The 25,130-nt window shown below is 48.6% G+C and overlaps 1 protein-coding gene across 1 annotated transcript in view; it reads right to left on the bottom strand.

The window, feature by feature from the left end:
• myo15aa (myosin XVAa) overlaps window positions 1-25,130 on the bottom strand; it is a 581,049-nt gene that overhangs the window by 303,077 nt on the left and 252,842 nt on the right. Inside the window, 5 exon segments of the mRNA XM_086002218.1 lie at window positions 3,919-4,032; window positions 4,874-5,035; window positions 6,755-6,868; window positions 11,001-11,064; window positions 11,279-11,382. Of these exon segments, the coding sequence (XP_085858344.1) occupies window positions 3,919-4,032; window positions 4,874-5,035; window positions 6,755-6,868; window positions 11,001-11,064; window positions 11,279-11,382 (558 nt within the window).

The raw sequence follows: 25,130 nt of genomic DNA, 5'->3' as shown, positions 1-25,130 counted from the left end.
CAGATCGATAGACTGCGGGCCCTCCACAATGACCTCTGCCACCCGGGGGTCACCAGGTTCTTCCACTTCATCAAGGCCCGCAACCTGCCTTACTCTATTGAGGAGGTCAGGACCATGACCAGGAACTGCCAAGTCTGCGCTGAGTGCAAACCGCACTTTTATAGACCAGACAGGGCCCACCTGATAAAAGCCACTCGCCCCTTCGAGCGCCTGAGCGTCGATTTTAAAGGGCCTCTCCCCTCCTCCGACCGCAATGTGTACTTCCTCAATATTATTGATGAGTACTCCCGTTTCCCGTTCGCTTTCCCCTGCCCGGACATGACCAGTGCCACGGTCATTAAATGTCTGAACAACCTCTTCACCCTGTTCGGCTTCCCCAGCTATATCCATAGCGACCGGGGCTCATCGTTTATGAGCGACGAACTCCGTCAGTACCTGCTAACTAGGGGTATTGCCACAAGCAGGACCACCAGTTACAACCCCCGGGGGAACGGACAGGTGGAAAGAGAAAATGCGACAGTTTGGAAGGCCGTCCTGCTAGCCTTAAAGTCTAGGGGCCTTCCAACCTCCCGCTGGCAGGATGTGCTCCCCGATGCGCTCCACTCTATTCGGTCACTGCTCTGCACTGCCACTAACGCCACCCCTCATGAGAAAATGTTTGTCTTCCCAAGGAAGTCCACATCGGGGACATCGCTACCGCCATGGCTGACGTCCCCAGGGCCGGTCCTACTGAGAAGACACGTGAGGACCCATAAAACGAACCCCCTGGTCGAGAGGGTCGACCTCCTCCACGCCAACCCCCAGTATGCTTACATCGCATACCCGGACGGGCGGGAGGACACAGTCTCCATAAGAGACCTTGCACCCTCGGGGGCCGCAGTAACCCACTACCCACTACCACCCCCCCCACACGATCCGATATCCAGCCCCAGCAGACGGCAGGCCTGGGCCCCGCGACCCGCTCGACATCTACGAGGACGACACGCCTGTGCCACAGCCTATGCTGGACTCGACGCCGGAAACTTCACTACCACTGCCGTCGCCACGCAGATCACAGCGGCAGACAAGACCTCCGGAGAGACTCCAATACACTAACTTTTAATACACTTCACCCCGCCGGACTCAATTTTAAACAAGGGGTGAATGTGGTAAACCACTGTTTGTATTCCTGTTTGTCCTGTTTGTATTCCACTGTGTACATGCCTGGACATGCCTCGGCTGACTCCTCCCACAGGTCCTAGTATAAAGGTGACTGCTCCCCAGCCCTTAGTATCATGGACCGGTCGACCACGCGAGGCAGACCTCCATTCTGTTGTTAATAAAAGCCTTTAGTTACTCTTCTAACTCTCAGTCTTTTATGAGTAATTGATAGCGCATCATTTACTACAACAGTAGTCTCTCAGAGTTGGACAGAGAGAGGTACTGGAGGAGGAGGGTGTGCTCGATTGTGTGGAATGCTGAGGAGACTGAGGAGGGATAAAGCAGCTTGGCGACAGTCACTTAGGATATTGTCCATGACTTTGGTTAGGACCATTTCCTGCAGTGAGAATGGCAGGAGCTAGACTGGAAGGATTCAAACAGGGAGTAATGGGAGGAATGACACGGAGCAGAGAGGAAATAACAAGTTCAAGGAACTTAGGCCACGATTTTGCTGACCTCGGCGGGTCCGGTGCGGGCGATGTCGGTGGCGGGTTGCGGCCCCGCTGCTGGCTCCATCCCACTGTCTAAAATGAATTTACGTTAATAGGGTTTGCTAAGCAGTCCCAGCGTGTTTCCCGGTCCAATTAGAGGAAGCGACGTCATTCATGACGTGTCATCAGCTGGTTTCCTTAAAGGGACCATGGCAAATTTTCTTTTGACATTTGTGCTGTCAGTGTTCTACAGCACTGAGGTGCTGCAAACATTGACAATCACTGCACAGAGGCAGAGGGCTGCACCCAGGTTCTCCCATGACTCCCTCCATATGCTTATGGAGGGAGTCACAGCATGCAGGGAGGTTCTCTTCTCTTCCGATGGGCGGAAGACACCTCCCCAGGAGATCAACGCAGCCTGTTTGCACATTGCACAGGGGGGCACAAGCAGGGTTGTGGTCAGGAGGACCTGGGTGCTGTGCCGCAAACGTTTCAATGATCTCAATAGTTCACAAAACGTTAATACAAAGCCACACTCAACCTCATCCTGCTGTGCCTCTCATCACATCCGCCTTCCCTACCCTACTCCTGCACATCCTTACTCAAACCAGCCTACCTTGCACCTCCACCCATCCCTCTCTGTCTACATTAACACATCTCCATCTCACTAGCCACCCCTCACACTCACCCTCATCCTAGTGCAATCATACCAACTAACAACACACAAGGGTAGCCACTTGGGTGTTTTATCCAATATTTATGTAAAGTTTCTATTAATGTGCTGTCAAACATTGAAATCTTTATTTTCAACACTTTCTGGTCTTGGACAGATTTGTGTGCACCTTTGGAAGTGGCTTAGTGAGTTGCAGTGAATGGCGAGACATAACGGTACCCCTCACAATGGTGAGGAGTATGAATGGAATGGCTTGGTCATTGTAGGGATGCTTTATGGTGTTGGGTGTGGGGTGGTGCCAACCTGGCGCATCATGTGGCAGCCAGGGTGTACAAAGTTAAGTAAATCTGGCCATGATGAGGCCATCCCTGGCCTCCTGGGCAGCAATGTGATTGGGTGCTGATCACCTCTGTCCTGTGCAGCATCAGGTGATTGCAGAGAAGGTTGGTGTTGTTTTCGGTGCTGCTGGTGTTGGGGCTCATCGTGGTCCGATTCTGAGGACCAAGGTGAGACAGTATAAACAGCACCCATGCTGATGGAATAGATGGCAGGTGAAGTACAGATGACAGAAGCGATCTGTCACTGGTGAGAGAGGTAATGAGGTGAGACTGGATGGAGACTTGTGGAAAGACTTGCAGCCTTGTGAATCTGTTGTGGAAATGCAGTGAGGAACAGCTTGTGGCTGAGGAAAGTGATCTCTGTCAGGTGGGAGCTTTTACTGTACATTTGAAGCTGTCACGGAATCAGCTGGAGCAATGGCCACTAAACTCCCGCCTTAGGTTGACAGACGTGTGGACACTGAACAGCATGGTTCCTGTGGCAATGAAGTTAAAGTTAAAAAGTAAGGTAAAAAAGCCCATTAACGGTCTGGTAAGTACATTATAATTACTTTAACTGGGTTGTCCGCCGCTGCCTGTCAGGTCTGCTCAGCGCTGACAGACCCGACATTGGGAATGGCGCATTGCGGCGGGTTCCCGACCCGCTGTCAAAAAACCCACTTTCCCACCCGACCCGCCACTAATCCCGCCCGCTGACACCCTGGAAAATTCCGGCCACAGAGTTTGGAGATGGAGCAGTAATTGGCGAGGAAGGTTGAGGGTGGGTTTACTGAGGAATGGGATGATAAAGGAGCGTGAATTTATCCTGCTTCCAGGAGGAGCCTGGGATAATGGCTCTATCTTTGATGCCCGCGTTCAGAGCCCTTGTTGGCTTGTATGTGAAAAGCTTTGGGCAGATCAATGAGCGTTCATCAGTGAAAGGGATTAATCAGATGAGAGCGATAGCTGATTTGAGCACCTGGGCTGTACACTGCTCTCAAATCAGGGAGTCACAGGATGACGCACACAATGCTAAACACACAGAGCACTTTCATTCTAAAGTTGTCTCTGTATCTCTAGCAATTGTATTTCAGCTGATGTAAGGTTCATGGTGGTAGAGATTCCTCTTCGAACCCTGAACAGATCCTGGTTTGGCTCCAGTATATTGCACGTTTTTGTGGCACTGCCTGTGAAGCTCAGTTTAACTGCTCAATAAGATGGTTTCCACATGGAGATTAACTGTAAAAAGCTTCATTGTGAAGTTGCATGATCTGCAGCCACCGCGAACTGAACTTACTGTCACTTTATAGGTGATGGACTTCTGCAGCCCCTCCGGAGAGATCTGTAACAGCTCCGCCACCACTCGGATCTCACGAGCACTCACCACCGAAGCAATCTCCTGTGAATCGGTCTGTAACATTTAAGTGAGTATATCAATAGACAGATTCCAGGCATTCTTTAACTGCCAGCAACTTTGGTTGAAAAATATTAGATCCGAACAATGAAATCCAATAATGTGTAACCATGGGAACAGTTTAGCACCGTTCCTTCTGACATGTCATATCAGGCGTGACTACAATCAAAGCAGACAGCTCGATGATTTTGGAGTTTATCAAATGATCTAGACCTCCCCGATGAGATTATGTCCTTCCAAGTATCCATTATTCTATTTTTAAACCTTCCAAAACTCTCAATCAGATTGTAGCCTGTAATTTACTTCTGCATATCGATTATTCTATCTATAAACCATTAAAACTCCTCAATTAGATCGCAGCTTGCAACTCACTCCTGGGTATCCATTACTCTGTATATAAACCAACCATAAAGTCTTTGATTAGATCCCAGCCTGTAACACAACCCAGGAATCCACTACTCATGGTTAATTTCAGGGCCTGTTGCCCCAAGGAGCTTGAGTAGGTAGTGACGCAGGTCGGAGATCAAACATAATAGCCCCAGTGCCCCGGCCTGCACCGACAGAATTACAGCCAAACCCGCAGTAGGGGGTTCTCTGACCAACATTACAACAGTGACTAAACTTCAAAAGTACTTCATTGGTTGTAAAGCGCTTTGGCATGTCCGGTGGTCATGAAAGGCGCTATATAAATGCAAGCCTTTCTTTCCTTTCAAAAGGTCATCGACCTGAAACATTAACCCCACCTTTCTCTCTCCACAGATGCTGTCTGAACTGCTGAGTGTTTCCAGCATTTTCTGTTTTTATTTCAGTGTAAGAATTACATGTTTAAAAAACAAACCTCATATTTCTCGAAGTAGACATTCCCCAGGTGAAGAACTGAAGAGAGAATGCAGAAGATGCTGTTCTGTTCATCTGGGCTGAAACTGAGCACCTCCATTGAGCTCAGCAGCCGGAGGAAATCTTCCCCATCATCCTTCCCCGAAATCTCACAGTTTCCCCCCTGAAAAAACAAATTTTGTCTGAACTGTTTTTTCCAAATGATTTGCAGTCTGAGTGGACGAGATCCTCACCATCATTGATGCCAATTTAGTTCACTCCATATGATATTAAGTGGCTGAGTTCACTGGACACAGCAAGACTATGGGCCCTGGCAACATCCCAACTGTAGTGGAGGCCAGTGCACCAGAACTAACCACTAGCCAAGATACTCCAGTCCAACTACAATTCTGGCATCTACCTAGCATTGGGTAAAATTGCCCACGTATGTCCTATCCACAAAAAAACATGATAAATCTAACTGGCCAATTACTGCCCTAACAACCTCCAGCCAATCATCAACAAAGGTGATGGAAGAAGTCATCAATATTGCCATCAAACGGCATGTATAGCACAAGGAGTCCTAGAAAAACCGAGGTTGGTGGGATCAAAGGGAAATTCTCCAACAGCTGGAGTCATACCTGATGGTCATAGTTGCCAGAGACCAATGATCACAGCCCCAGGACATCACTACCAGAGTTCCTCAGGGCACAGTCCTAGGCCCAACCATCTTCAGTTGCTTCATCAATGACCTACCTTCTGTCATAAGACCAGGAGTGGAGCTGAAGATCCATTCACAGCTCCTTTAATAATGAAGCAGTACATGCCAGTCAACACAGGACTTGGAGAACATCCAGTTTTGGGTTGACAAGTGTCAGATAACATCCAAGCCGTGTAAATGCCAGGCAATTACCTTCCCCAACAATAGAAAGCCCAGCCATCTCCCAGGCCTTCAATGGAATCGTCATTGCTGAATTTCCCACCATCAACATCTTGGGCACCACTAACCAGAATCTTAACTGGACCAGCCATATCAACACAAGGTTAGAGGCTGTACTCTGCAATGACTGGCTCACCTCTTGATCCCCTCAAAGGCCCTCCATCATCTACAAGGCTCAAGTCAGAAATGATGGGACTATTCAGCACCAATGTTCCCTCTAATTTTTTATTTGGATGCGCAGCCCCTTTAACAGGCTGTGCGGCCCATTCAAATTTCCACGCATGCGCGGTTTTTCCATTTAAAAGCCGGTGAGCTGGCTGCGCGGAACCTCCAGACCGTTACGTAGCCACACAGCTTAATGGGAACATTGCTCACCTGCATGGGTATAGCTGCAAAAGCACTCGAAGCTCGACACCATCCAGGGCAAAGCAGTTCTCTTGATTGGTGCCCTTACCACTGGACTCAATCTCCACCTCCTCCCCCACTGGTGCACTGTGGCTACAGTGTTTATGATCTACAGGATGCACTGCAGCAACTCACCAAGGTCACTTCACCAGAACCTCCCTCCCTGTGACCTCTACCAGCGAGAAGGACAAGGGCAGCAATGCCAGGGGACACCATCACCTCCAAGTCACACATCCTGACTTTGACATGTATCGCCATTCCTTTATTGTCACTGTGTTAGTATCCTGGAATTCCCTCCCGAACACTGAAGCACCTTCAGCCATTCAAGGAGAAGGCGGCCCACCACCACCGTCTCAGGGCAACTAGGAATGGACAATAAACATCACTGTGACAGCATTGCGCACATCACAAGAACAAATGAAGAAAAGCTAATTGAGCACAGGTGAGGATTGAACTAGGAGACCTTTCTCACTGTTGTGACTTACTCCTGCACCAGGTGACACCTTCAGCAGCTGAGCAATGAGCGACGGTTGTACTTACACCTTTTAAAGAACTTACCTGATTCAGGTAATAGTATGTCTCAGCCTCCTGGAGGTAGAACCTTTGCTTCTGTTGACTCGAGAGTCCTGCCAGCATCTCATAGAAAATGTGGTAATTTCTTTCATTTTTGGCCTAGATATTGAAAAATGTAAAGAAAGCTAATTCCAGCTGCCTTCCAAACTAACGGAAATGAGTTTTTTCTCTCGTTTCTTGTGACTGATTTGGGACAGGGTGAAATATTTGAACCTCTCCAGCAAATCTGAATTTATCAGTGGATTTAATTCCCTCTTTGTCCTTGTTTTATTGCACAGGTTAGTGTGTTCTCATTAATCCTCATTGCATTAACATAATAATGGGTGAAGGCTGTGGTGAAATAGCACAGACAATTTATGCAAATACATAACCTGTACAATAAGACTAAGGGACGCTGGAAGTTAAAGACACTGGGCAGGTGGTCGGCTGCTGTTGGGTGAGAGAAAAGCACAAACCCATCAATCCACAGAAAGAGTGAAGAGGGAAATGTGCTCAAATCTTGGCTGACATGTGAACGAGAGGGAAACCGAAAAAGATCAATCTTCTTTAGATGCATATATGGTCTGCTTGGGAGTAGCAGTAATCCCTATTTCTATTGCCAACCAGTCAAGAATGTACGAAGGCCTGCTGGTACTGTGGCAAACATTGGGGGCAATTTTAACCAAACCCGCCCAGCAGGAAGCTGACAGAATCAGGTCAGTTGTCTCCTTTACACCCCACCCCGTTACACCCCTCCCCGTTACACCCCACCCCCTTTACACCCCGCCCCCTTACACCCCTCCCCATTACACCCTGCCCTCTTTACACCCCTCCCCGTTACACCCCTCCCCTTTACACCCCTCCCCTTACACCCCACCCCCTTTACACCCCACCCCCTTTACACCCCTCCCCGTTACACCCCACCCCTTTACACCCCGCCCCTTACACCCCACCCCTTTTACACCCCGCCCCCTTACATCCCCCCCCTTTACACCCCGCCCCCTTACACCCCACCCCGTTGCACCCCACCCCCTTTACACCCCTCCCCGTTACACCCCTCCCTGTTACACCCCGCCCCCTTACACCCCGCCCCCTTACACCCCACCCCCTTTACACCCCACCCCCTTTACACCCCGCCCCTTTACACCCCTCCCCGTTACATCCCGCCCCCTTTACACCCCGCCCCTTTACACCCCTCCCCGTTACACCCCACCCCGTTACACCCCACCCCCTTTACACCCCGCCCCCTTTACACCCCTCCCCATTACACCCCACCCCCTTTACACCCCTCCCCGTTACACCCCACCCCCTTTACGCCCCTCCCCGTTACACCCCACCCCCTTTATGCCCCTCCCCGTTACACCCCACCCCTTTACACCCCACCCCTTACACCCCGCCCCCTTACACCCCTCCCCTTTACACCCCGCCCCCTTACACCCCACCCCATTACACCCCACCCCATTACACCCCACCCCCTTTACACCCCTCCCCGTTACACCCCTCCCCTTTACACCCCGCCCCTTTACACCCCGCCCCCTTACACCCCTCCCCTTTACACCCCGCCCCTTTACACCCCGCTACCCTTACACCCCACCCCCTTTACACCCCTCCCCTTTACACCCCGCCCCCTCACACCCCTCCCTTTTACACCCCTCCCCTTTACACCCCGCCCCTTTACACCCCGCCCCATTAGACCCCACCCCATTTAAAACCCTGCCCCATTAAACCCCACCCCTTTACACCCCGCCCCCTTACACCCCTCCCCTTTACACCCCGCCCCTTTACACCCCGCTACCCTTACACCCCACCCCCTTTACACCCCTCCCCTTTACACCCCGCCCCCTCACACCCCTCCCTTTTACACCCCTCCCCTTTACACCCCGCCCCTTTACACCCCGCCCCATTAGACCCCACCCCATTTAAAACCCTGCCCCATTAAACCCCACCCCTTTACACCCTGCCCCCTTACATCCCTCCCCTTTACACCCCGCCCCATTTTAAACCCTGCCCCATTAAACCCCACCCCTTTACACCCCATCCCCTTTTACCCCCACTCCATTTTACACCCCGCCCGAATTTACTCTCCATTGACTTCAACTTTGGGCAGGTTGGGTTAAAATTACCCCTCGTGAGAGCAGTCTCCTCATATCCTAGGATATAACCTCAACCAGTGGCTGCACATATACACTTTCCAGCAAAGGTCACTGGATTCTGATCGGGGTTAGGGTTAAGGCCATGGGTCACAGGCCAGTTGCAGCACTCGCTATGTAACGGGCATCAGGAGCAGCTTTTTCACTCTACTGCGTGTTGAGGTCATTTCAAACAAGTTCTGTTTTAAGTGGCACTTCACTGCTGACATGAAACTGGCGTACATTTGGGGTACCCATGGGGTACGGGAACTCTTGGGTTATGGGTACACTTGGGGTACCCATGGGGTACGGGTACTCTTGGAGTACCCGTGGGGTACGGGTACTCTTGGGGTACAGAATCACAGAATCACAGAAACCCCACAGTGCAGATAGAGGCCATTTCGGCCCATCGAGCCTGCACCGACACATATCCCACCCGATCCCCGTAACCCCTACACCAACACATATCCCACCCTATCCCCGTAACCCCACGTATTTAATCCCCCTAACACTAAGGGTCAATTTATCATAGCCAATCAACCTAACCCGCACATCTTTGGACTGTGGGAGGAAACCGGAGCACCCGGAGGAAACCCACGCAAACACGGGGAGAATGTGCAAACTCCACACAGACAGTCACCCGAGGCCGGATTCGAACCCGGGTCCCTGGCGCTGTGAGGCAACAGTGCTAACCACTATGCCACCGTGGGGTACGGGTACTCCTGGGGTACTGGTACTCTTGGGGTACCCGTGGGTACGGGTACTCTTGGGGTACCCGTGGGGTACAGGTACTCTTGGGTTACGGGTACTCTTGGGATACCCGTGGGTTACGGGTACTATTGGGGTACCCGTGGGGTACGGGTACTATTGGGGTACCTGTGCGGTACGGGTACTATTGAGGTACCTGTGGGGTACGGGTACTCTTGGGGTACCCGTGGGCTACGGGTACTTGGGGTAACCATGGGGTACGGGCACTCTTGGGATACACTTCACACGTGACATGTGGTTACATGTGACTGAAAGGATATTTACATGTCCGAGCCCCTTTGGGACTATCCCGAATCAGGCGAATTTCTCAGATGTTCACTTTCAACTAAAGGTTGAGGTAGCCGAATCCTAAAGACGCTTAACTGGGTCTAAAGGTCCGGTCTATCTCTCCCTAAAAGAAAGGAGGAACCCGAGAATGTTACTGTCCACTTTTATTAAGTTTAGCCAGACTGTAACGTTCCGGATATTATAAGGGTCCGGAGATCTCCCCTCAGAAATGTACCTCTTCACCAAAGAGTGTACAGAGATTGGGTTCGCGAGTTATTGATACAGAAGACTTATGTGAGACAATTCTAAAAATATATAGAGATTTATTAAAAGAACCGACATGCAATTTACAGTTGGTGAATCAATCAGTCGCAACATTAACAGTTCTAAAAAGAAAAAAAATACAATCTTACTTTTAACAGAGAATCTTACTTTTAAATCTTAACTTCACTACAGTATTAAAGTTCTCCACATTTTCTATACAGATTATCCATCAACTATCAAGGTATCAGTTACCTTCAATCCCCGAGGTACAAAAGAGTGAAGGACTACAGACCCGCCCCTGTAGTCGAGAATCGCTTTGCCCGATTAAAGTGAGTCTAATTATCTAATTCGAAACTTCAATATTTATACCCTTTTTCTGTAGTATTTCATAAGGTTTTTGTTGATCCAAGTTAATTATCACTAATCATCTTTTAGCTGAACCCCTGCACTTCTTACTGCTGCATCATCAATAGTTATTGGGAGTTCACCATTCATGTTCAAAAGGGCAGATGTCCTTTGTTTGTGCATTATCCTTTACATCATGTGTCATTCTTAAGAAGTTTAATCAAGATCATTATCCAGGGTTGACCATTGTCCTGTTTTAATAAGGTTACTTATTCAGGGTCAACAACTGTCCTGTACCAACAAGGCCAGAATTCTTCCATAGCTAGGATTTCCAAATCCAGCTTGTCATGTTTTTAAAGAAGTTATAAGGTAGAATTCCTTCACGTGACATCATCAAACAAAACAGACAGCTTGACCAGAGTTATACAGAGAAGAGTGGCAGTGTGATTGGATACCTAAAATTGTAACACAGGACACACCTGAAACACAATCCTCGACTTCTCAAGAAGATACTGCGAGGTTATGGCACCGCATATCACCCCACTGTAAAGAGAAAATGTTATCAGTACTGAGACAAAATCAGCGTTACGTGTTCAGCACCCCCATGACACAGGGTGTTAGAGGACCTGAGTGAGTGAGTGAGTGAGTGGGCGGGCGGGCGGGCAAGCGAGTGTGCAGACGGGCGGGCAAGTGAGTAAGTGGGCAGGTGGGTGGGTGGAACTTTGGATTGTGCAAGCAGACAAACGTTAATACTTACTCCTGCAAAAAGATTTCAATGTATTTCCCAAACCTACTGGAGTTATCATTCCGTACAGTTTTGGCATTCCCGAAGGACTCCAGAAGGGGCGTGGCTTCAAGGATCTGTTCGGCAAAAGTAGAAAATGATTGCAGGCTCATCACCCAACTGAGTACAGAACTACAGCCAATCACTCACTTAAAGAGACTCACTTAAATTGATCTATTTTGATATTCCGCACTCCTAAAGGGAAACACAACTTCACCTCTTTAAATGGGTTTGTGATCTGTTTCCCTCACTTCACGATTCTGCTCCATGCATATTCGGAGCCAATGTGTTACCTATCCCGAGAGTGCTCTCCCCGTGTCTAATAATGCTACACCTGTCCCGAGAGTGCTCTCCACATGTCTAATAACGCTACACCTGTCGCGAGAGTGCTCTCCCCGTGTCTAATAATGCTGCACCTGTCCTGAGAGTGCTCTCCACATGTCTAATAATGCTGCACCTGTCCCGAGAGTGCTCTCCCCATGTCTAATAATGCTGCACCTGTCCTGAGAGTGCTCTCCACATGTCTAATAATGCTGCACCTGTCCCGAGAGTGCTCTCCCCATGTCTAATAACGCTACACCTGTCCCGAGAGTGCTCTCCCCGTGTCTAATAATGCTGCACCTGTCCCGAGAGTGCTCTCCCCATGTTTAATAATGCTACACCTGTCCCGAGAGTGCTCTCCCCGTGTCTAATAATGCTGCACCTGTCCCGAGTGCTCTCCCTGTACTGTATGTACCTTTAAGAGAGAACTACTTTTACAGCTCCTGTATACTGTAGTACTGGCAGTGACCACACCTGTATATAAGCCGTGAGCATGCCTCTGTACTGTTAGTCTTTAGACTTCCCTCCTCCAGTTGGTTCAAGGACCAAGTGTGCAGACAGTGTGGAAAAGCAGGACACATAGCAAGAGTCTGCAGGTCAGGGAAGAAAACCAGCAGCAAGACATCTCCACAGGAGAAGTACAAAAAGGTACATAAGGTGATGGACAGTAGTTCAGACGAACAGAAAAGTGATACAGACTCCGGAAGCAAGGAGCTGGGTTGTCTGAAACTACATAAGGTAATCAAAATGGAGGATCACCAGACTATCTGGGTCACGCTCAAGATAGACGGAGTCCAAGTGAAAATGGAATTGGACACAGGATTAGCCCTAACAGTCATAAACCAAAGGGACTACAAGCGGCTATTTTCACATATACACTTGAAAGCTACAGAGATTGTCTTGAAGACGTACACGGGGCAAAAAGTCTACCCCAAAGGAAAAATAAGGGTGAACGTGATATACAAAGGCCAGGAAATACCTAAAATGGACCTATATGTATTGCCAGATGGAGGACCACCACTACTAGGACGTGAATGGATCCGGAAGATACAATTAGATTGGCATTCCATACAGGCACTGAAGGTTGAGGCCAAAAAGGATACATAGATACATAGATACATAGAAGATAGGAGCAGGAGTAGGCCATTCGGCCCTTCGTGCCTGCTCCGCCATTTAATGAGATCATGGCTGATCCTTTAATTCAGTATCCCGTCCCCGCCTTCTCTCCGTAACCCTTAACCCCTTTTGCCCGTAGAAATATATCTAATTCCCTCTTAAATATATTTAATGAGCTGGCGTACACTGCCCTCTGTGGCAATGAGTTCCACAGGTTCACCACTCTCTGAGTGAAGAAATTCCCCCTCATCTCTGTCCTAAATGGTTTAGCCCTTATCCTTAAATTATGTCCTCTAGTTCTGTTCTCACCCGCCAAGGGAAACATTCCTTCTGCATCCAGTCTGTCTAGACCTGTCAGAATTTTATACACTTCTATGAGGTCCCCTCTCAATCTTCTAAACTCCAGTGTGTACATCCCTAAACTACATAGTCTCTCCTCATAGGTCATTCCCGCCATTCCTGGTATCAGCCTGGTGAATCGCCGCTGCACCCCCTCCATGGCAAGAACATCCTTCCTCAGATGAGGCGACCAAAACTGTACACAGTACTCGAGGTGTGGTCTCACCAGTGCCCTGTACAGCTGCAGCAAGGTATCCCTGTTCCTGTATTCTAACCCTTTTGCTATGAAGGCCAGCATACCGTTTGCCTTCTTGACCGCCTGTTGCACCTGCATGCTCGCCTTCAGTGACTGGTGTACAAGAACACCCAGGTCTCTCTGTACTTCCCCCTCTCCCAATCTATTGCCATTTAAATAATAATTTGCCCTCCCGTTCCTGCACCCAAGGTGGATAACTTCGCACTTGTCCACATTATAGTGCATCTGCCATTTATCCGCCCAATCGCCCAGTCTGTCCAAATCGCTCTGGAGCTTCCTGGTCTCACACCTGGACGACTGTCAAAAATGCTAACTGACGCACAAGAAGTGTTCCAGGAGGGACTTGGAACACTAAAAGGCATAACAGTGATGATTAAAATAGAGGAAAATGCAAGCCCAAAGTTTTTTAAGGCCAGACTGGTGCCTTATGCGATCCGACCAGCCGTCGAAGCAGAGCTGGAAGGGTTGGAACGTTCAGGAGTACTGTCCAAAGTAGACTGGAGCGAGTGGGCTACACCCATCGTTCCTGTAATGAAGAGGTCGTTGAGTAATACGCCTGGGGAACCAAAAAAGGTCCGCATCTGTGGGGATTTTAAGGTGACAGTGAACCCAGTCCTTCACACGGTACAATATCCACTTCCACGGATTGAGGATATTTTCGCCTCGCTATCTGGAGGTAAACGCTTCACCAAAATTGATCTGGCCCAGGCGTACCTGCAAATGGAGGTAGAAGAAGCCTCGAAACAATACCTCACGATCAACACTCATAAAGGTCTCTACCAATACAACCGGCTGGTGTTCATGGTAGCATCGGCTCCGGCTATTTGGCAAAGGGCAATGGATCAAGTCCTGCAAGGGATTCCAGGGACCCAGTGTTATTTGGACGACATCCTGGTCACGGGCGAAAATGACAGTGATCACCTCGCCAACCTGGAGAAGTGCTCACTAGATTAAAGGAATATGGGCTACGAGCTAATCGCCACAAGTGCGAGTTTTTCCAGAAGCAGATCTCGTATTGTGGCCACGTTATTGATGAAGAGGGGTTACATAAGTCCCCTGAAAAGATTGAGGCAGTAGTCAAGGCTCCAGCACCGGAAATTGTGTCACAACAGAGGTCGTTCCTCGGGCTGGTGAAGTACTACCATAAGTTCTGACTAAATTTGTCTACAGTATTATGCCCACTGAACACCCTACTGCAAACGGGGGTACCATGGAAGTGGAATGACGAATGTAAACGAGCTTTCCAGAAGTGCAAAGAATTGATCACATCAAAAGAGGTGTTGGCCCATTTCAACCCAGCACTACCAATTCGGTTGGCATGTGATGCATCACCCTATGGTATTGGAGCGGTGCTGTCGCACAAATTCCCAGACGGGTTGGAGAGGCCAGTAGCCTTTGCATCTCGGTCACTAACCTCAGCCGAGCGCAACTACGCCCAGATCGACAGGGAGGCCCTCAACCTAGGATGGGGAGTAAAAAAATTCAACCACTATCTGCATGGGCAGAAGTTCACCTTGCTGACTGACCACCAACCACTTGTCTCCATCTTTAATCCAAAGAAGGGCGTTCCGGTGATGACTGCACAACGGCTACAAAGATGGTCCCTTTTTCTAGGGGCGAACCAATATGAAATAGAGTATAAGGGCACGAAACAGCATGGAAACGCTGATGGGCTATCACGCCTGCCACTGCCTACTGTGGAGGAAGCACCAGCAGTGGACCCTATCGAAATATTTTATTCGTCGATAATTGAACGATTGCCAGTAACTAACGCGGATATAGAGAAGGAGACCCGCAATGATCCGACACTGTCTCGGGTATATGATTTGACGGTGAAGGGATGGCCAACACATGGCGACTCACTGTTGCCAGCATTCTCATCCAGAAGAGAACAGCTGTCAGTATGCCAGGGGACAGTGATGTGTGGATCCCAAGTGGTAATTCCACCCAAGTTAAGGGAGAGAGTGCTCAATGAGCTTCACGAAGGCCATCCGGGAGGGGTGAAAATGAAAAGCCTTGCTAGGGCTTATGTGTGGTGGCCGGGGATCGATCAACAAATTGAGGACCTAACAAAGAGCTGCTCAGGATGCCAGAAGGTCCAAAATGCACCACCACATGCCCCTCTACACCCATGGGAGTGGCCCTCATCTCCATGGCAATGGGTGCATATTGATTTTGCTGGTCCATTCATGGACTCAATGTTCTTAATAGCAGCGGATGCGCACTCGAAATGGCCTGAGGTGATCAAAATGTCCTCAACCACTACAGAGAAAATGATTGCAGTCCTACGGACCATATTTGCCAGGAACAGCTTGCCAGAGCAGATTTGCCATGATAACGGACCACAGTTTGTGTCCGAAGAGTTTCGGAAATTTATGAGAAGGAATGGGGTAAGGCATTACACATCCGCCCCGTATCATCCAGCCACAAATGGATTGGCTGAGAGGTTCGTACAAACCTTTAAAAAGGCGATAAGGGCCATGTGCGATGATGAAATTCCACTACAGCATAAGGTGGACAATTTCCTGTTAGCCTACAGAAATGCAACACATGCAGTTACCAACCAGACCCCGGCCATGATGTTCTTTAACCGAAGGTTGAGATCACGTCTGGATTTGCTCAGACCAAATGTGCGAAGAAATGTTGAGGATAAGCAATTCCAGCACATCAATGAGAAGCCGACAAGGAGCTTCAATGTAGGGCAACCAGTCTTGGCCCGCGACTACCGAACAGAGAAATGGCAACCCGGAACGATATGCACACGGCAGGGGCCATTAATGTACACAGTGGATGTCGGGGAGAACATTGTGAGACGCCACGTCGACCAGATCCTAGCGTCACAGGAACGAGTCAACCCCATGTCTCGCGTACCTGGTGATGAGCCCTGTAGAGTCCGCGCCTTAATAATACACGGACTGCGGGAGAACAATAAAACAGGTATTTTACTGAACAGAGGGTAAACGTCAGACTGAAGTACAGAAGCCTGCTAGGGCTTTTTATACAGGTGTGGCCACTGCCGGTACTGCAGTATAAAATCAGTTCTTCTCTTAAAGGTACATACACAACAAACCCGACATACCGGTAGCATCTACCTCAGAAACAGTAGCAGCGGAAACTGATGAACTAACCGACGAAAGGGGGCCAGAATCGCCTCCGCACCAAGAACAAGAACCTCAGGAAAGGCGCTATCCAGAAAGGATCAGGAAGCCGCCCCAAAGACTGAATCTATAAATGGACTATTTCAGTTTAATGTGCATGTTAAAGTGTTAACTGTTATTTGAATGTTATGGGTACTGTTAATCTAAAAGGGGAGGAATTGTAGTGTATGTACCTTTAAGAGAGAACTACTTTTACAGCTCCTGTATACTCACAGAAATCACGGAAACCCCACAGTGCAGATAGAGGCCATTTCAGCCCATCGAGCCCGCACCGACACATATCCCACCCGATCCCCGTAACCCCTACACCAACACATATCCCACTCTATTCCCGTAACCCCATGTATTTAATCCCCCTAACACTAAGGGTCAATTTATCATAGCCAATCAACCTAACCCACACATCTTTGTACTGTAGTACCGGCAATGACCACACCTGTATATAAGCCTTGAGCATGCCTTTGTACTGTTAGTCTTTAGACTACCCTCCTCCAGTAAACACCTGTTGATTGTTAAGTTACAGCCTCCGTCTAGTTATTGGAAAACATCATACTTTAAGAATCACGGATTCAACACTCCCCATGTCTAATAATGCTACACCTGTCCCGAGAGTGCTCTCCACATGTCTAATAACGCTACACCTGTCTCGAGAGTGCTCTCCCCATGTCTAATAACGCTGCACCTGTCCTGAGACAGCGTGCGGTTGACACAAGATGCTTGAAACAATATTCTCAGCAGTTGTAATTTTTGTAAGCTTTTTTAAACTTTTGCCATTGATACCAACTGAAATAAAGAATAGATTTGCCTTTCTAATCTAGGCTTTATTAACTTAAAAATCCTGTAGCACATCTTCAACACCCAGTCCCAACTAAAGGCTGGAAAGAACTGAATTTAAGATGGCCACCACAAATCACATGACATCAACTACCAATGAGATTACAGCATATATCCCAAGGCAGGAAACAAACAACCAATCACAATACTTCTTACTAAACATAAAGAATAATCACCACATTCACCCCTCCTTTTAAAATATACTCCAACCTAAATAACCTTTACAATTTATAATTAATTATTTACAACTAAAACTATGCACAGACAAAATAAAACTATTCAACATGACACAATACTAAGTGAGCAACAACAAATAGTAACATTGCACATAAGTATTAAGTATCTCTCAACTAAAACAATATAATATAATATTTCAACAATTTTAAAACATTACTATCAATTTAAAAGTCCATTTTCAATCGGTCGACCGGATATCTTGTTCGTGTCGACCTTCTTAACCTTGGTGAAATTCCTTGCCCTCCCACACCAGGAGACACAGAAGTATCTTCTGCAGGAAGGCTATCCATATCCCGATTTTCAACGGTTTCCGGATTAGAAATCCCATCAGGAGGTAAAATGGGACGGTCATGAACATCCATCGAGGGCTGACTAATAGAAGTATAATTATCTGCAGTCGGATTGGAAATATTCGTAGTATCTGTAACAGCATCCACATTATCTGAATCATGACTATTGTTAATATCCTCAGAAGAGGGCTGGCCACCACAAGGAGCCAAGTCTTTAATTGAAACGGTACTTTCTTTCCCATCTTGGAATCGAATATGAGCATATTGGGAATTTGCCTCCAACAGCTCCACCTCCTCCACTAAAGGATCATATTTTGACAATCTAACATGGCGTCGAAGCAGCACAGGTCCCTGCATAGTAAGCCATGAAGGTACCGAATATCCCGTAGTAGATCTCCGCGGATAGTTAAAGAGCCTTTCATGGGGGGTCACATTAGTAGCCGTTGAAAGCAATGATCTAATGGAATGCAGGGCATCAGGCAGTACCATTTCCCACTGTGTATTCTTAAGGTTCCGGGATGTCAAAGCCAACATAACTGCCTTCCAGATCACCCCATTATATCGTTCGCACTGTCCATTACCCTGGGGATTATACGGGGTAGTTCTGCTAGTAGAAATTCCCCGACTCTGAAGGTATTCCTTCAACTGGGAAGACATAAAAGAACTTCCCTGATCCGAATGGATATACGCAGGCATCCCAAAGATGACAAAAAGTTGAGTCAGACATTTGATAACTGTAGCAGCTGATACATCTGCGCAAGGAAAAGCAAAAGGGAACCTTGAAAACTCATCCACAACAGTAAATATATATCGGTTTTGAGTAGTTGAAGGAAAAGGCCCCTTAAAATCGACGCTCAAACGTTCAAAAGGAGAAGTAGCCTTTATAAGATGAGCTCGTTGAGGCTTAAAGAAATTCAGTTTACACCGAGCACAGATAGAACATGATGAAGTCATCCGCTTGACGTCTTCAACTGAAAAGGGCAAATTCTTACTGCGTATGAAGTGTATCATCCTCGTAACCCCAGGATGGCATAAGGCATTGTGAAAACTAATAAGCGTATCTCCGTGAATCACAGAACAATAAGCCCTCGACAGCGCATCAGCAGCAACATTATCCTTCCCCGGACGATAAACTATATCAAAATGGTAACATGCCAACTCAATCCTCCACCTCATTATTTTATCATTCTTAATCTTTCCAAAATGTTTGACATCAAACATAAAGGACACAGACTTTTGATCAGTTACCAACGTAAAATGTCGCCCCGATAAATAATGTCTCCATTTACGCACTGCTTCTACTATTGCATACGCCTCTTTCTCTATTGAAGAATGCCTTTTTTCACTATTGTTCAAGGTACGTGAGAAAAAGGCCACAGGTCTTCCATTTTGGTTCAGAGTAGCCCCAATTGCAAAATCAGAAGCGTCCGTCTCAATCACAAAAGGAACCTGCTCATCAATAGAATGCACAACTGCTCCAAGGATATCCTTTTTAAAATTATCAAAACACGTCCTGGCCTCCCATGATAGAGGATATGTCGTAACCCGAATAAGAGGCCGGATCTTCTGTGAAAAATTTGCAATCCAATTAGAATAGTAAGAAAACAGTCCAACAACTCGTTGCAAAGCCTTAGAATTAGTAGGACAAGGTAAATCAATCAATGGTCGCAGACGTTCTGGGTCTCGTTTAATCTTGTTTCCCGAGATAATGTACCCCAATAGATTTACCTCAGTGGTCGAAAAGGTACGCTTCTCTTTATTGAAAGTTAAACCAACTTTTTCCGCAAAGTTAGAATCATGCTCCACCCTTGATTTGCCACACACCGTGATGTCATCTAAGTATGAAAAGGTGTCAGAGAGAGAGTTATCACTTTGAAAACAAGCAACACCATTAGTAACACCAAATGGTATTCGGCAAAACTGATACAGCTTTCCACCAGCCTCAAAGGCCGTATATGGTTGATCCTTCTTAACAATAGGAATCTGATGATAAGCACTCTTTAGGTCAATAGTGCTAAAAACCTTATACTGAGATACTTTATTGATAAGCTCATCAATCTTAGGCAAAGGGTACGCATCTAATTCAGTATACCTATTAATAGTCTGGGAATAGTCTATCACCATTCGTTTCTTATGTCTCTCGTTAGTCGTGACAACTACCTGTGCCCGCCAAGGCAAACAACTAGGTTCAATGATTCCTTCCAATAAGAGACGTTGAACTTCAGAATTAATAAATTCTCTATCCTGACTGCTATACCTTCTTGACTTGGTAGCAATTGGCTTACAATCCGGCATCAAATTGGAAAAAAGTGATAATGGAGAAATGGATAAAGAGGTTAATCCACAAATAGATAAAGGTGGCTTAGTCCCTCCAAATGAAAGACTGAGAGACTCGTGTAACTGAAGCACATCATGACCAATCAAAATATCCGCACAGAGATTAGGCAAAACAGATAGGCATATATCAGTATACGTATTACCTAGAAGAATCAATTTCACAAGGCAACAACCAGCTACTTGTGAAGTGAGAGTCGTCTGAGCCATACACACCTGATAGGAAACAGGCGAAATTTTCAAATGCTTCTCCTTTGCAAACTGAAGACTTATAAAACTCTCGGTACTGCCCGTATCTATAAGGGCCTTCACTTCCAACCCATTAACTTGGGCCGTAACTATAGCTTTGTTTAGGCCATGAGCAAATACAGCAGAAATTGATGCAATAAACACCCTATCTAAAGGCTGAATAGTCACAGAGGAGGTAATTGAACCTGATGATTTACACACACGTGCGTAATGACCTCTCTTGCCGCATTTACTACACACAGCCTCCCGAGCAGGACACTTCAAACGAGGGTGCCGGACGTTCCCACAAAAATAACACTTCTGAATCCTAGAGGCAACAGTCGCTGAAGTAGAAACTGTTTCAGAATCTAGTAAGCCACTCCTATTAAGTCCACATAATTCCTTTTCATCCGGAACTGCCGAAACCACAGTCACAGGCCGATTAAAAAGAGCATAAGAATCCGAACTTCTCTAAGCCACATCCAATGTAGAAGCTTGCTCAAAAGCACTCTTAAGATCCAAAGTCTTATTTTCTAACAACCGCTGACGAATTGATCTAGACAGTAATCCATTAATAAAAGCATCCCGTACCGATTCTTCCTTATATTCTTCAGCCGTCACGGCCTTATAATTACAGTTAACACTAAGGCACCGAAGTGCTTGTAAATAAGTATCCAAAGATTCTCCCACCTGTTGCCTACGGGCAGATAGAAGGTGACGTGCAAATACCTCATTCTTTGGTTCAACAAAAATCTTTTCCAATGTAGAAATAGCCACTTCGTAAGTTTTACAGTCCAAAATATACTTATACACATCCGGAGCAATGTAGTTGATCAGCATATTCAGCTTATTTAGAGACTCTTGATCCAACACGCCCAAAAAGTTTTTAAATGTACAATACCAGTGTTTCCATTTATCATCCACTCCTGCAGAATTAGGGTCAGCATTGAATCGTTCTGGTTGAAGATATCGCTCCATTCTGACATAAAGTTAATAAATTGAAATAAAGAATAGATTTGCCTTTCTAATCTAGGCTTTATTAACTTAAAAATCCTGCAGCACATCTTCAACACCCAGTCCCAACTAAAGGCTGGAAAGAACTGAATTTAAGATGGCCACCACAAATCACATGACATCAACTACCAATGAGATTACAGCATATATCCCAAGGCAGGAAACAAACAACCAATCACAATACTTCTTACTAAACATAAAGAATAATCACCACACCAACATCTAGCAATTTCCAATTTTATGCTTTCCCTCATATAAACACAGGAAATACACAGAGGGTGAGTTAGCATCTCAAAAGTGAAAATATACTTGGTCAATTTTGACTGTTGCATCGGGCGGGAAGTAAATGGAAAAGAAAGTCGGGCGAGTGTGAACGGACGGAGCGTGACTAGGCGGAATGTAATCGGGTGAGAGTGAACAGGTGAGTGCGATGGGGCACAGTGTGAACAGGTGAGTAAGAATGGAGGAGCGTGAACAGGGCATGCGTGAACGGGCGCTGTGTGAACGGGCGAGAGTGAACGGGTGAGTGTGAACGAGCGAGTGTGAATGGGTGAGTGAGAATGGATGAGCGTGAACAGGACGAGTGTGAACGGGCGCTGTGTGAAAGGGTGAGTGTGAACGGGTGGGTGTGAACAGGGCGAGTGTGAACGGGCGAATGTGAACAGGTGGGTGTGAATGGGCGTGAGTGAATGGGGGAGTGTGAATGGGTGAGAGCGAACGGGCGCGAGTGAACGGGCGAGAGTGAACGGGCGAGTGTGAACGGGTGAGTGTGAAGGGCCGTGAGTGAACGGGCAAGAGTGAACAGGGCGAGTGTGAACGGGCAAGTGTGAACGGGTGAGTGTGAAGGGGCGTGAGTGAACAGGCAAGCGTGAACAGGGTGAGTATGAACAGGCAAGTGTGAACGGGTGAGTGTGAACGGGCGTGAGTGAATGGGCGAGTGTGAACAGGGCGAGTGTGAACAGGTGGGTGTGAACGGGCGAGTGCAAACGGGTGAGTGCGAATGGGCGAGTGTGAACGGGTGAGTGCGAATGGGCGTGAGTGAATGGGCAAGAGTGAACGGGCGAGAGTGAACGGGTGAGTGTGAACGGGCGTGAGTGAATGGGCGAGAGTGAATGGGCGAGCGTGAACAGGGCGAGTATGAACGGGCAAATGTGAACGAGTGTGAGTGAACAGGCGTGAGTGAACGGACGAGCGTGAACAGGGCGAGTGTGAACGGGTGTGAGTGAATGGGTGAGTGTGAATGGGCGAGTGTGAACGGGCGTGAGTGAGCGGGTGAGTGTGAACGGGCGTGAGTGAACAGGCGAGTGTGAATGGGCGAGTGTGAATGGGCATGAGTGAATGGGCGAGAGTGAATGGGCGAGAGCGAATGGCCGAGTGTGAACGGGCGTGAGTGAACGGGTGAGTCTGAATGGGCGTAGGTGAACGGGCATGAGTGAACGGGCGAGTGTGAACAGGTGTGAGTGAACAGGCGAGTGTGAATGGGCGTGAGCGAATGGGCGAGCGTCAACAGGGTGAGCGTGAACGGGCGTGAGTGAACGGGCGTGAGTGAACGGGTGAGTGTGAACGGGCGTGAGTGAACAGGCGAGTGTGAATGGGCGTGAGCGAACGATCGAGCGTCAACAGGGCGAGTGTGAACGGGCGTGAGTCAACAGGCGAGAGTCAACAGGTGAGTGTAAATGGGCGTGAGTGAACGGGCGAGTGTGAACGGGCGAGTGTGAATGGGCGAGTGTGAACGGGCATGAGTGAATAGGGCGAGTGTGAACGGGCGTGAGTGAATGGGGGAGTGTGAACGGGCGTGAGTGAACGGGCGAGTGTGAAAGAGCGAGGGTGAACGGGCAAGAGTGAATGGACGTGAGTGAACGGGCGAGTGTGAGTGGGCGAGAGTGAACAGGCGAGTGTGAACGGGTGAGTGTGAACGGGCGAGCGTGAACAGGGCGAGTTTGAACGGGCGTGAGCGAATGGGTGAGTGTGAACAGGCGTGAGTGAACAGGGTGAGTGTGAACGGGAAAGAGCAAATGGGCAAGTGTGAACGGTAGTGAGTGAACGGGCGAGTGCAAATGGGTGAGTGTGAATGGGCGAGCGTGAACAGGGCGAGTGTGAATGGGTGAGTGTGAACGGGCGAGTGTGAATGGGCGAGTGCAAACGGGGGAGTGCAAATGGGCAAGCGTGAACAGGGCGAGTGTGAATGGGTGAGTGTGAACGGGCATGAGTGAACGGGCTTGAGTGAACGGGCGAGTGTGAATGGGTGTGAGTGAACGGGCGAGTGTGAATGGGCGTGAGTGAACGGGCGAGTGTGAACGGGCGTGAGTGAACGGGCGAGTGTGAAAGAGCGAGAGTGAACGGGCAAGAGTGAATGGACGTGAGTGAACGGGCGAGTGTGAATGGGCGAGCGTGAACAGGGCGAGTTTGAACGGGCGTGAGCGAATGGGTGAGTGTGAATGGGCGTGAGTGAACGGGTGATTGTGAATGGGCGTGAGTTAATGGGCGAGTGTGAACGAGCGAATGTGAATGGGTGAGTGAGAATGGATGAGCGTGAACAGGACGAGTGTGAACGGGCGCTGTGTGAAAGGGTGAGTGTGAACGGGTGAGTGTGAACGGGTGGGTGTGAACAGGGCGAGTGTGAACGGGCGAATGTGAACAGGTGGGTGTGAATGGGCGTGAGTGAACGGGGGAGTGTGAATAGGTGAGAGCGAACGGGCGCGAGTGAACGGGCGAGAGTGAACGGGTGAGTGTGAACGGGTGAGTGTGAAGGGCTGTGAGTGAACGGGCAAGAGTGAACAGGGCGAGTGTGAACGGGCAAGTGTGAACGGGTGAGTGTGAAGGGGCGTGAGTGAACAGGCAAGCGTGAACAGGGCGAGTATGAACAGGCAAGTGTGAACGGGTGAGTGTGAACGGGCGTGAGTGAATGGGCGAGTGTGAACAGGGCGAGTGTGAACAGGTGGGTGTGAACGGGCGAGTGCAAACGGGTGAGTGCGAATGGGCGAGTGTGAACGGGTGAGTGCGAATGGGCGTGAGTGAGTGGGCAAGAGTGAACGGGCGAGAGTGAACGGGTGAGTGTGAACGGGCGTGAGTGAATGGGCGAGAGTGAACGGGCGAGCGTGAACAGGGCGAGTATGAACGGGCAAATGTGAACGAGTGTGAGTGAACAGGCGTGAGTGAACGGGCGAGCGTGAACAGGGCGAGTGTGAACGGGTGTGAGTGAATGGGTGAGTGTGAATGGGCGAGTGTGAACGGGCGTGAGTGAGCGGGTGAGTGTGAACGGGCGTGAGTGAACAGGCGAGTGTGAATGGGCGAGTGTGAACGGGCATGAGTGAATGGGCGAGAGTGAATGGGCGAGAGCAAATGGCCGAGTGTGAACGGGCGTGAGTGAACGGGTGAGTCTGAATGGGCGTAAGTGAACGGGCGTGAGTGAACGGGCGAGTGTGAACAGGTGTGAGTGAACAGGCGAGTGTGAATGGGCGTGAGCGAACGGGCGAGCGTCAACAGGGTGAGCGTGAACGGGCGTGAGTGAACGGGCGTGAGTGAACGGGTGAGTGTGAACGGGCGTGTGAACAGGCGAGTGTGAATGGGCGTGAGCGAACGATTGAGCATCAACAGGGCGAGTGTGAACAGGCGTGAGTGAACAGGTGAGAGTCAACAGGTGAGTGTGAATGGGCGTGAGTGAACGGGCGAGTGTGAACGGGCGAGTGTGAATGGGC

The sequence above is a fragment of the Somniosus microcephalus genome, chromosome 11 (assembly GCF_052327205.1).
Source record: "Somniosus microcephalus isolate GS21.2 chromosome 11, FLI_Smic_1.0, whole genome shotgun sequence".
NCBI classification, from domain to species: domain Eukaryota; kingdom Metazoa; phylum Chordata; class Chondrichthyes; order Squaliformes; family Somniosidae; genus Somniosus; species Somniosus microcephalus.
This window is presented reverse-complemented; position numbering and strand designations above follow the sequence as displayed.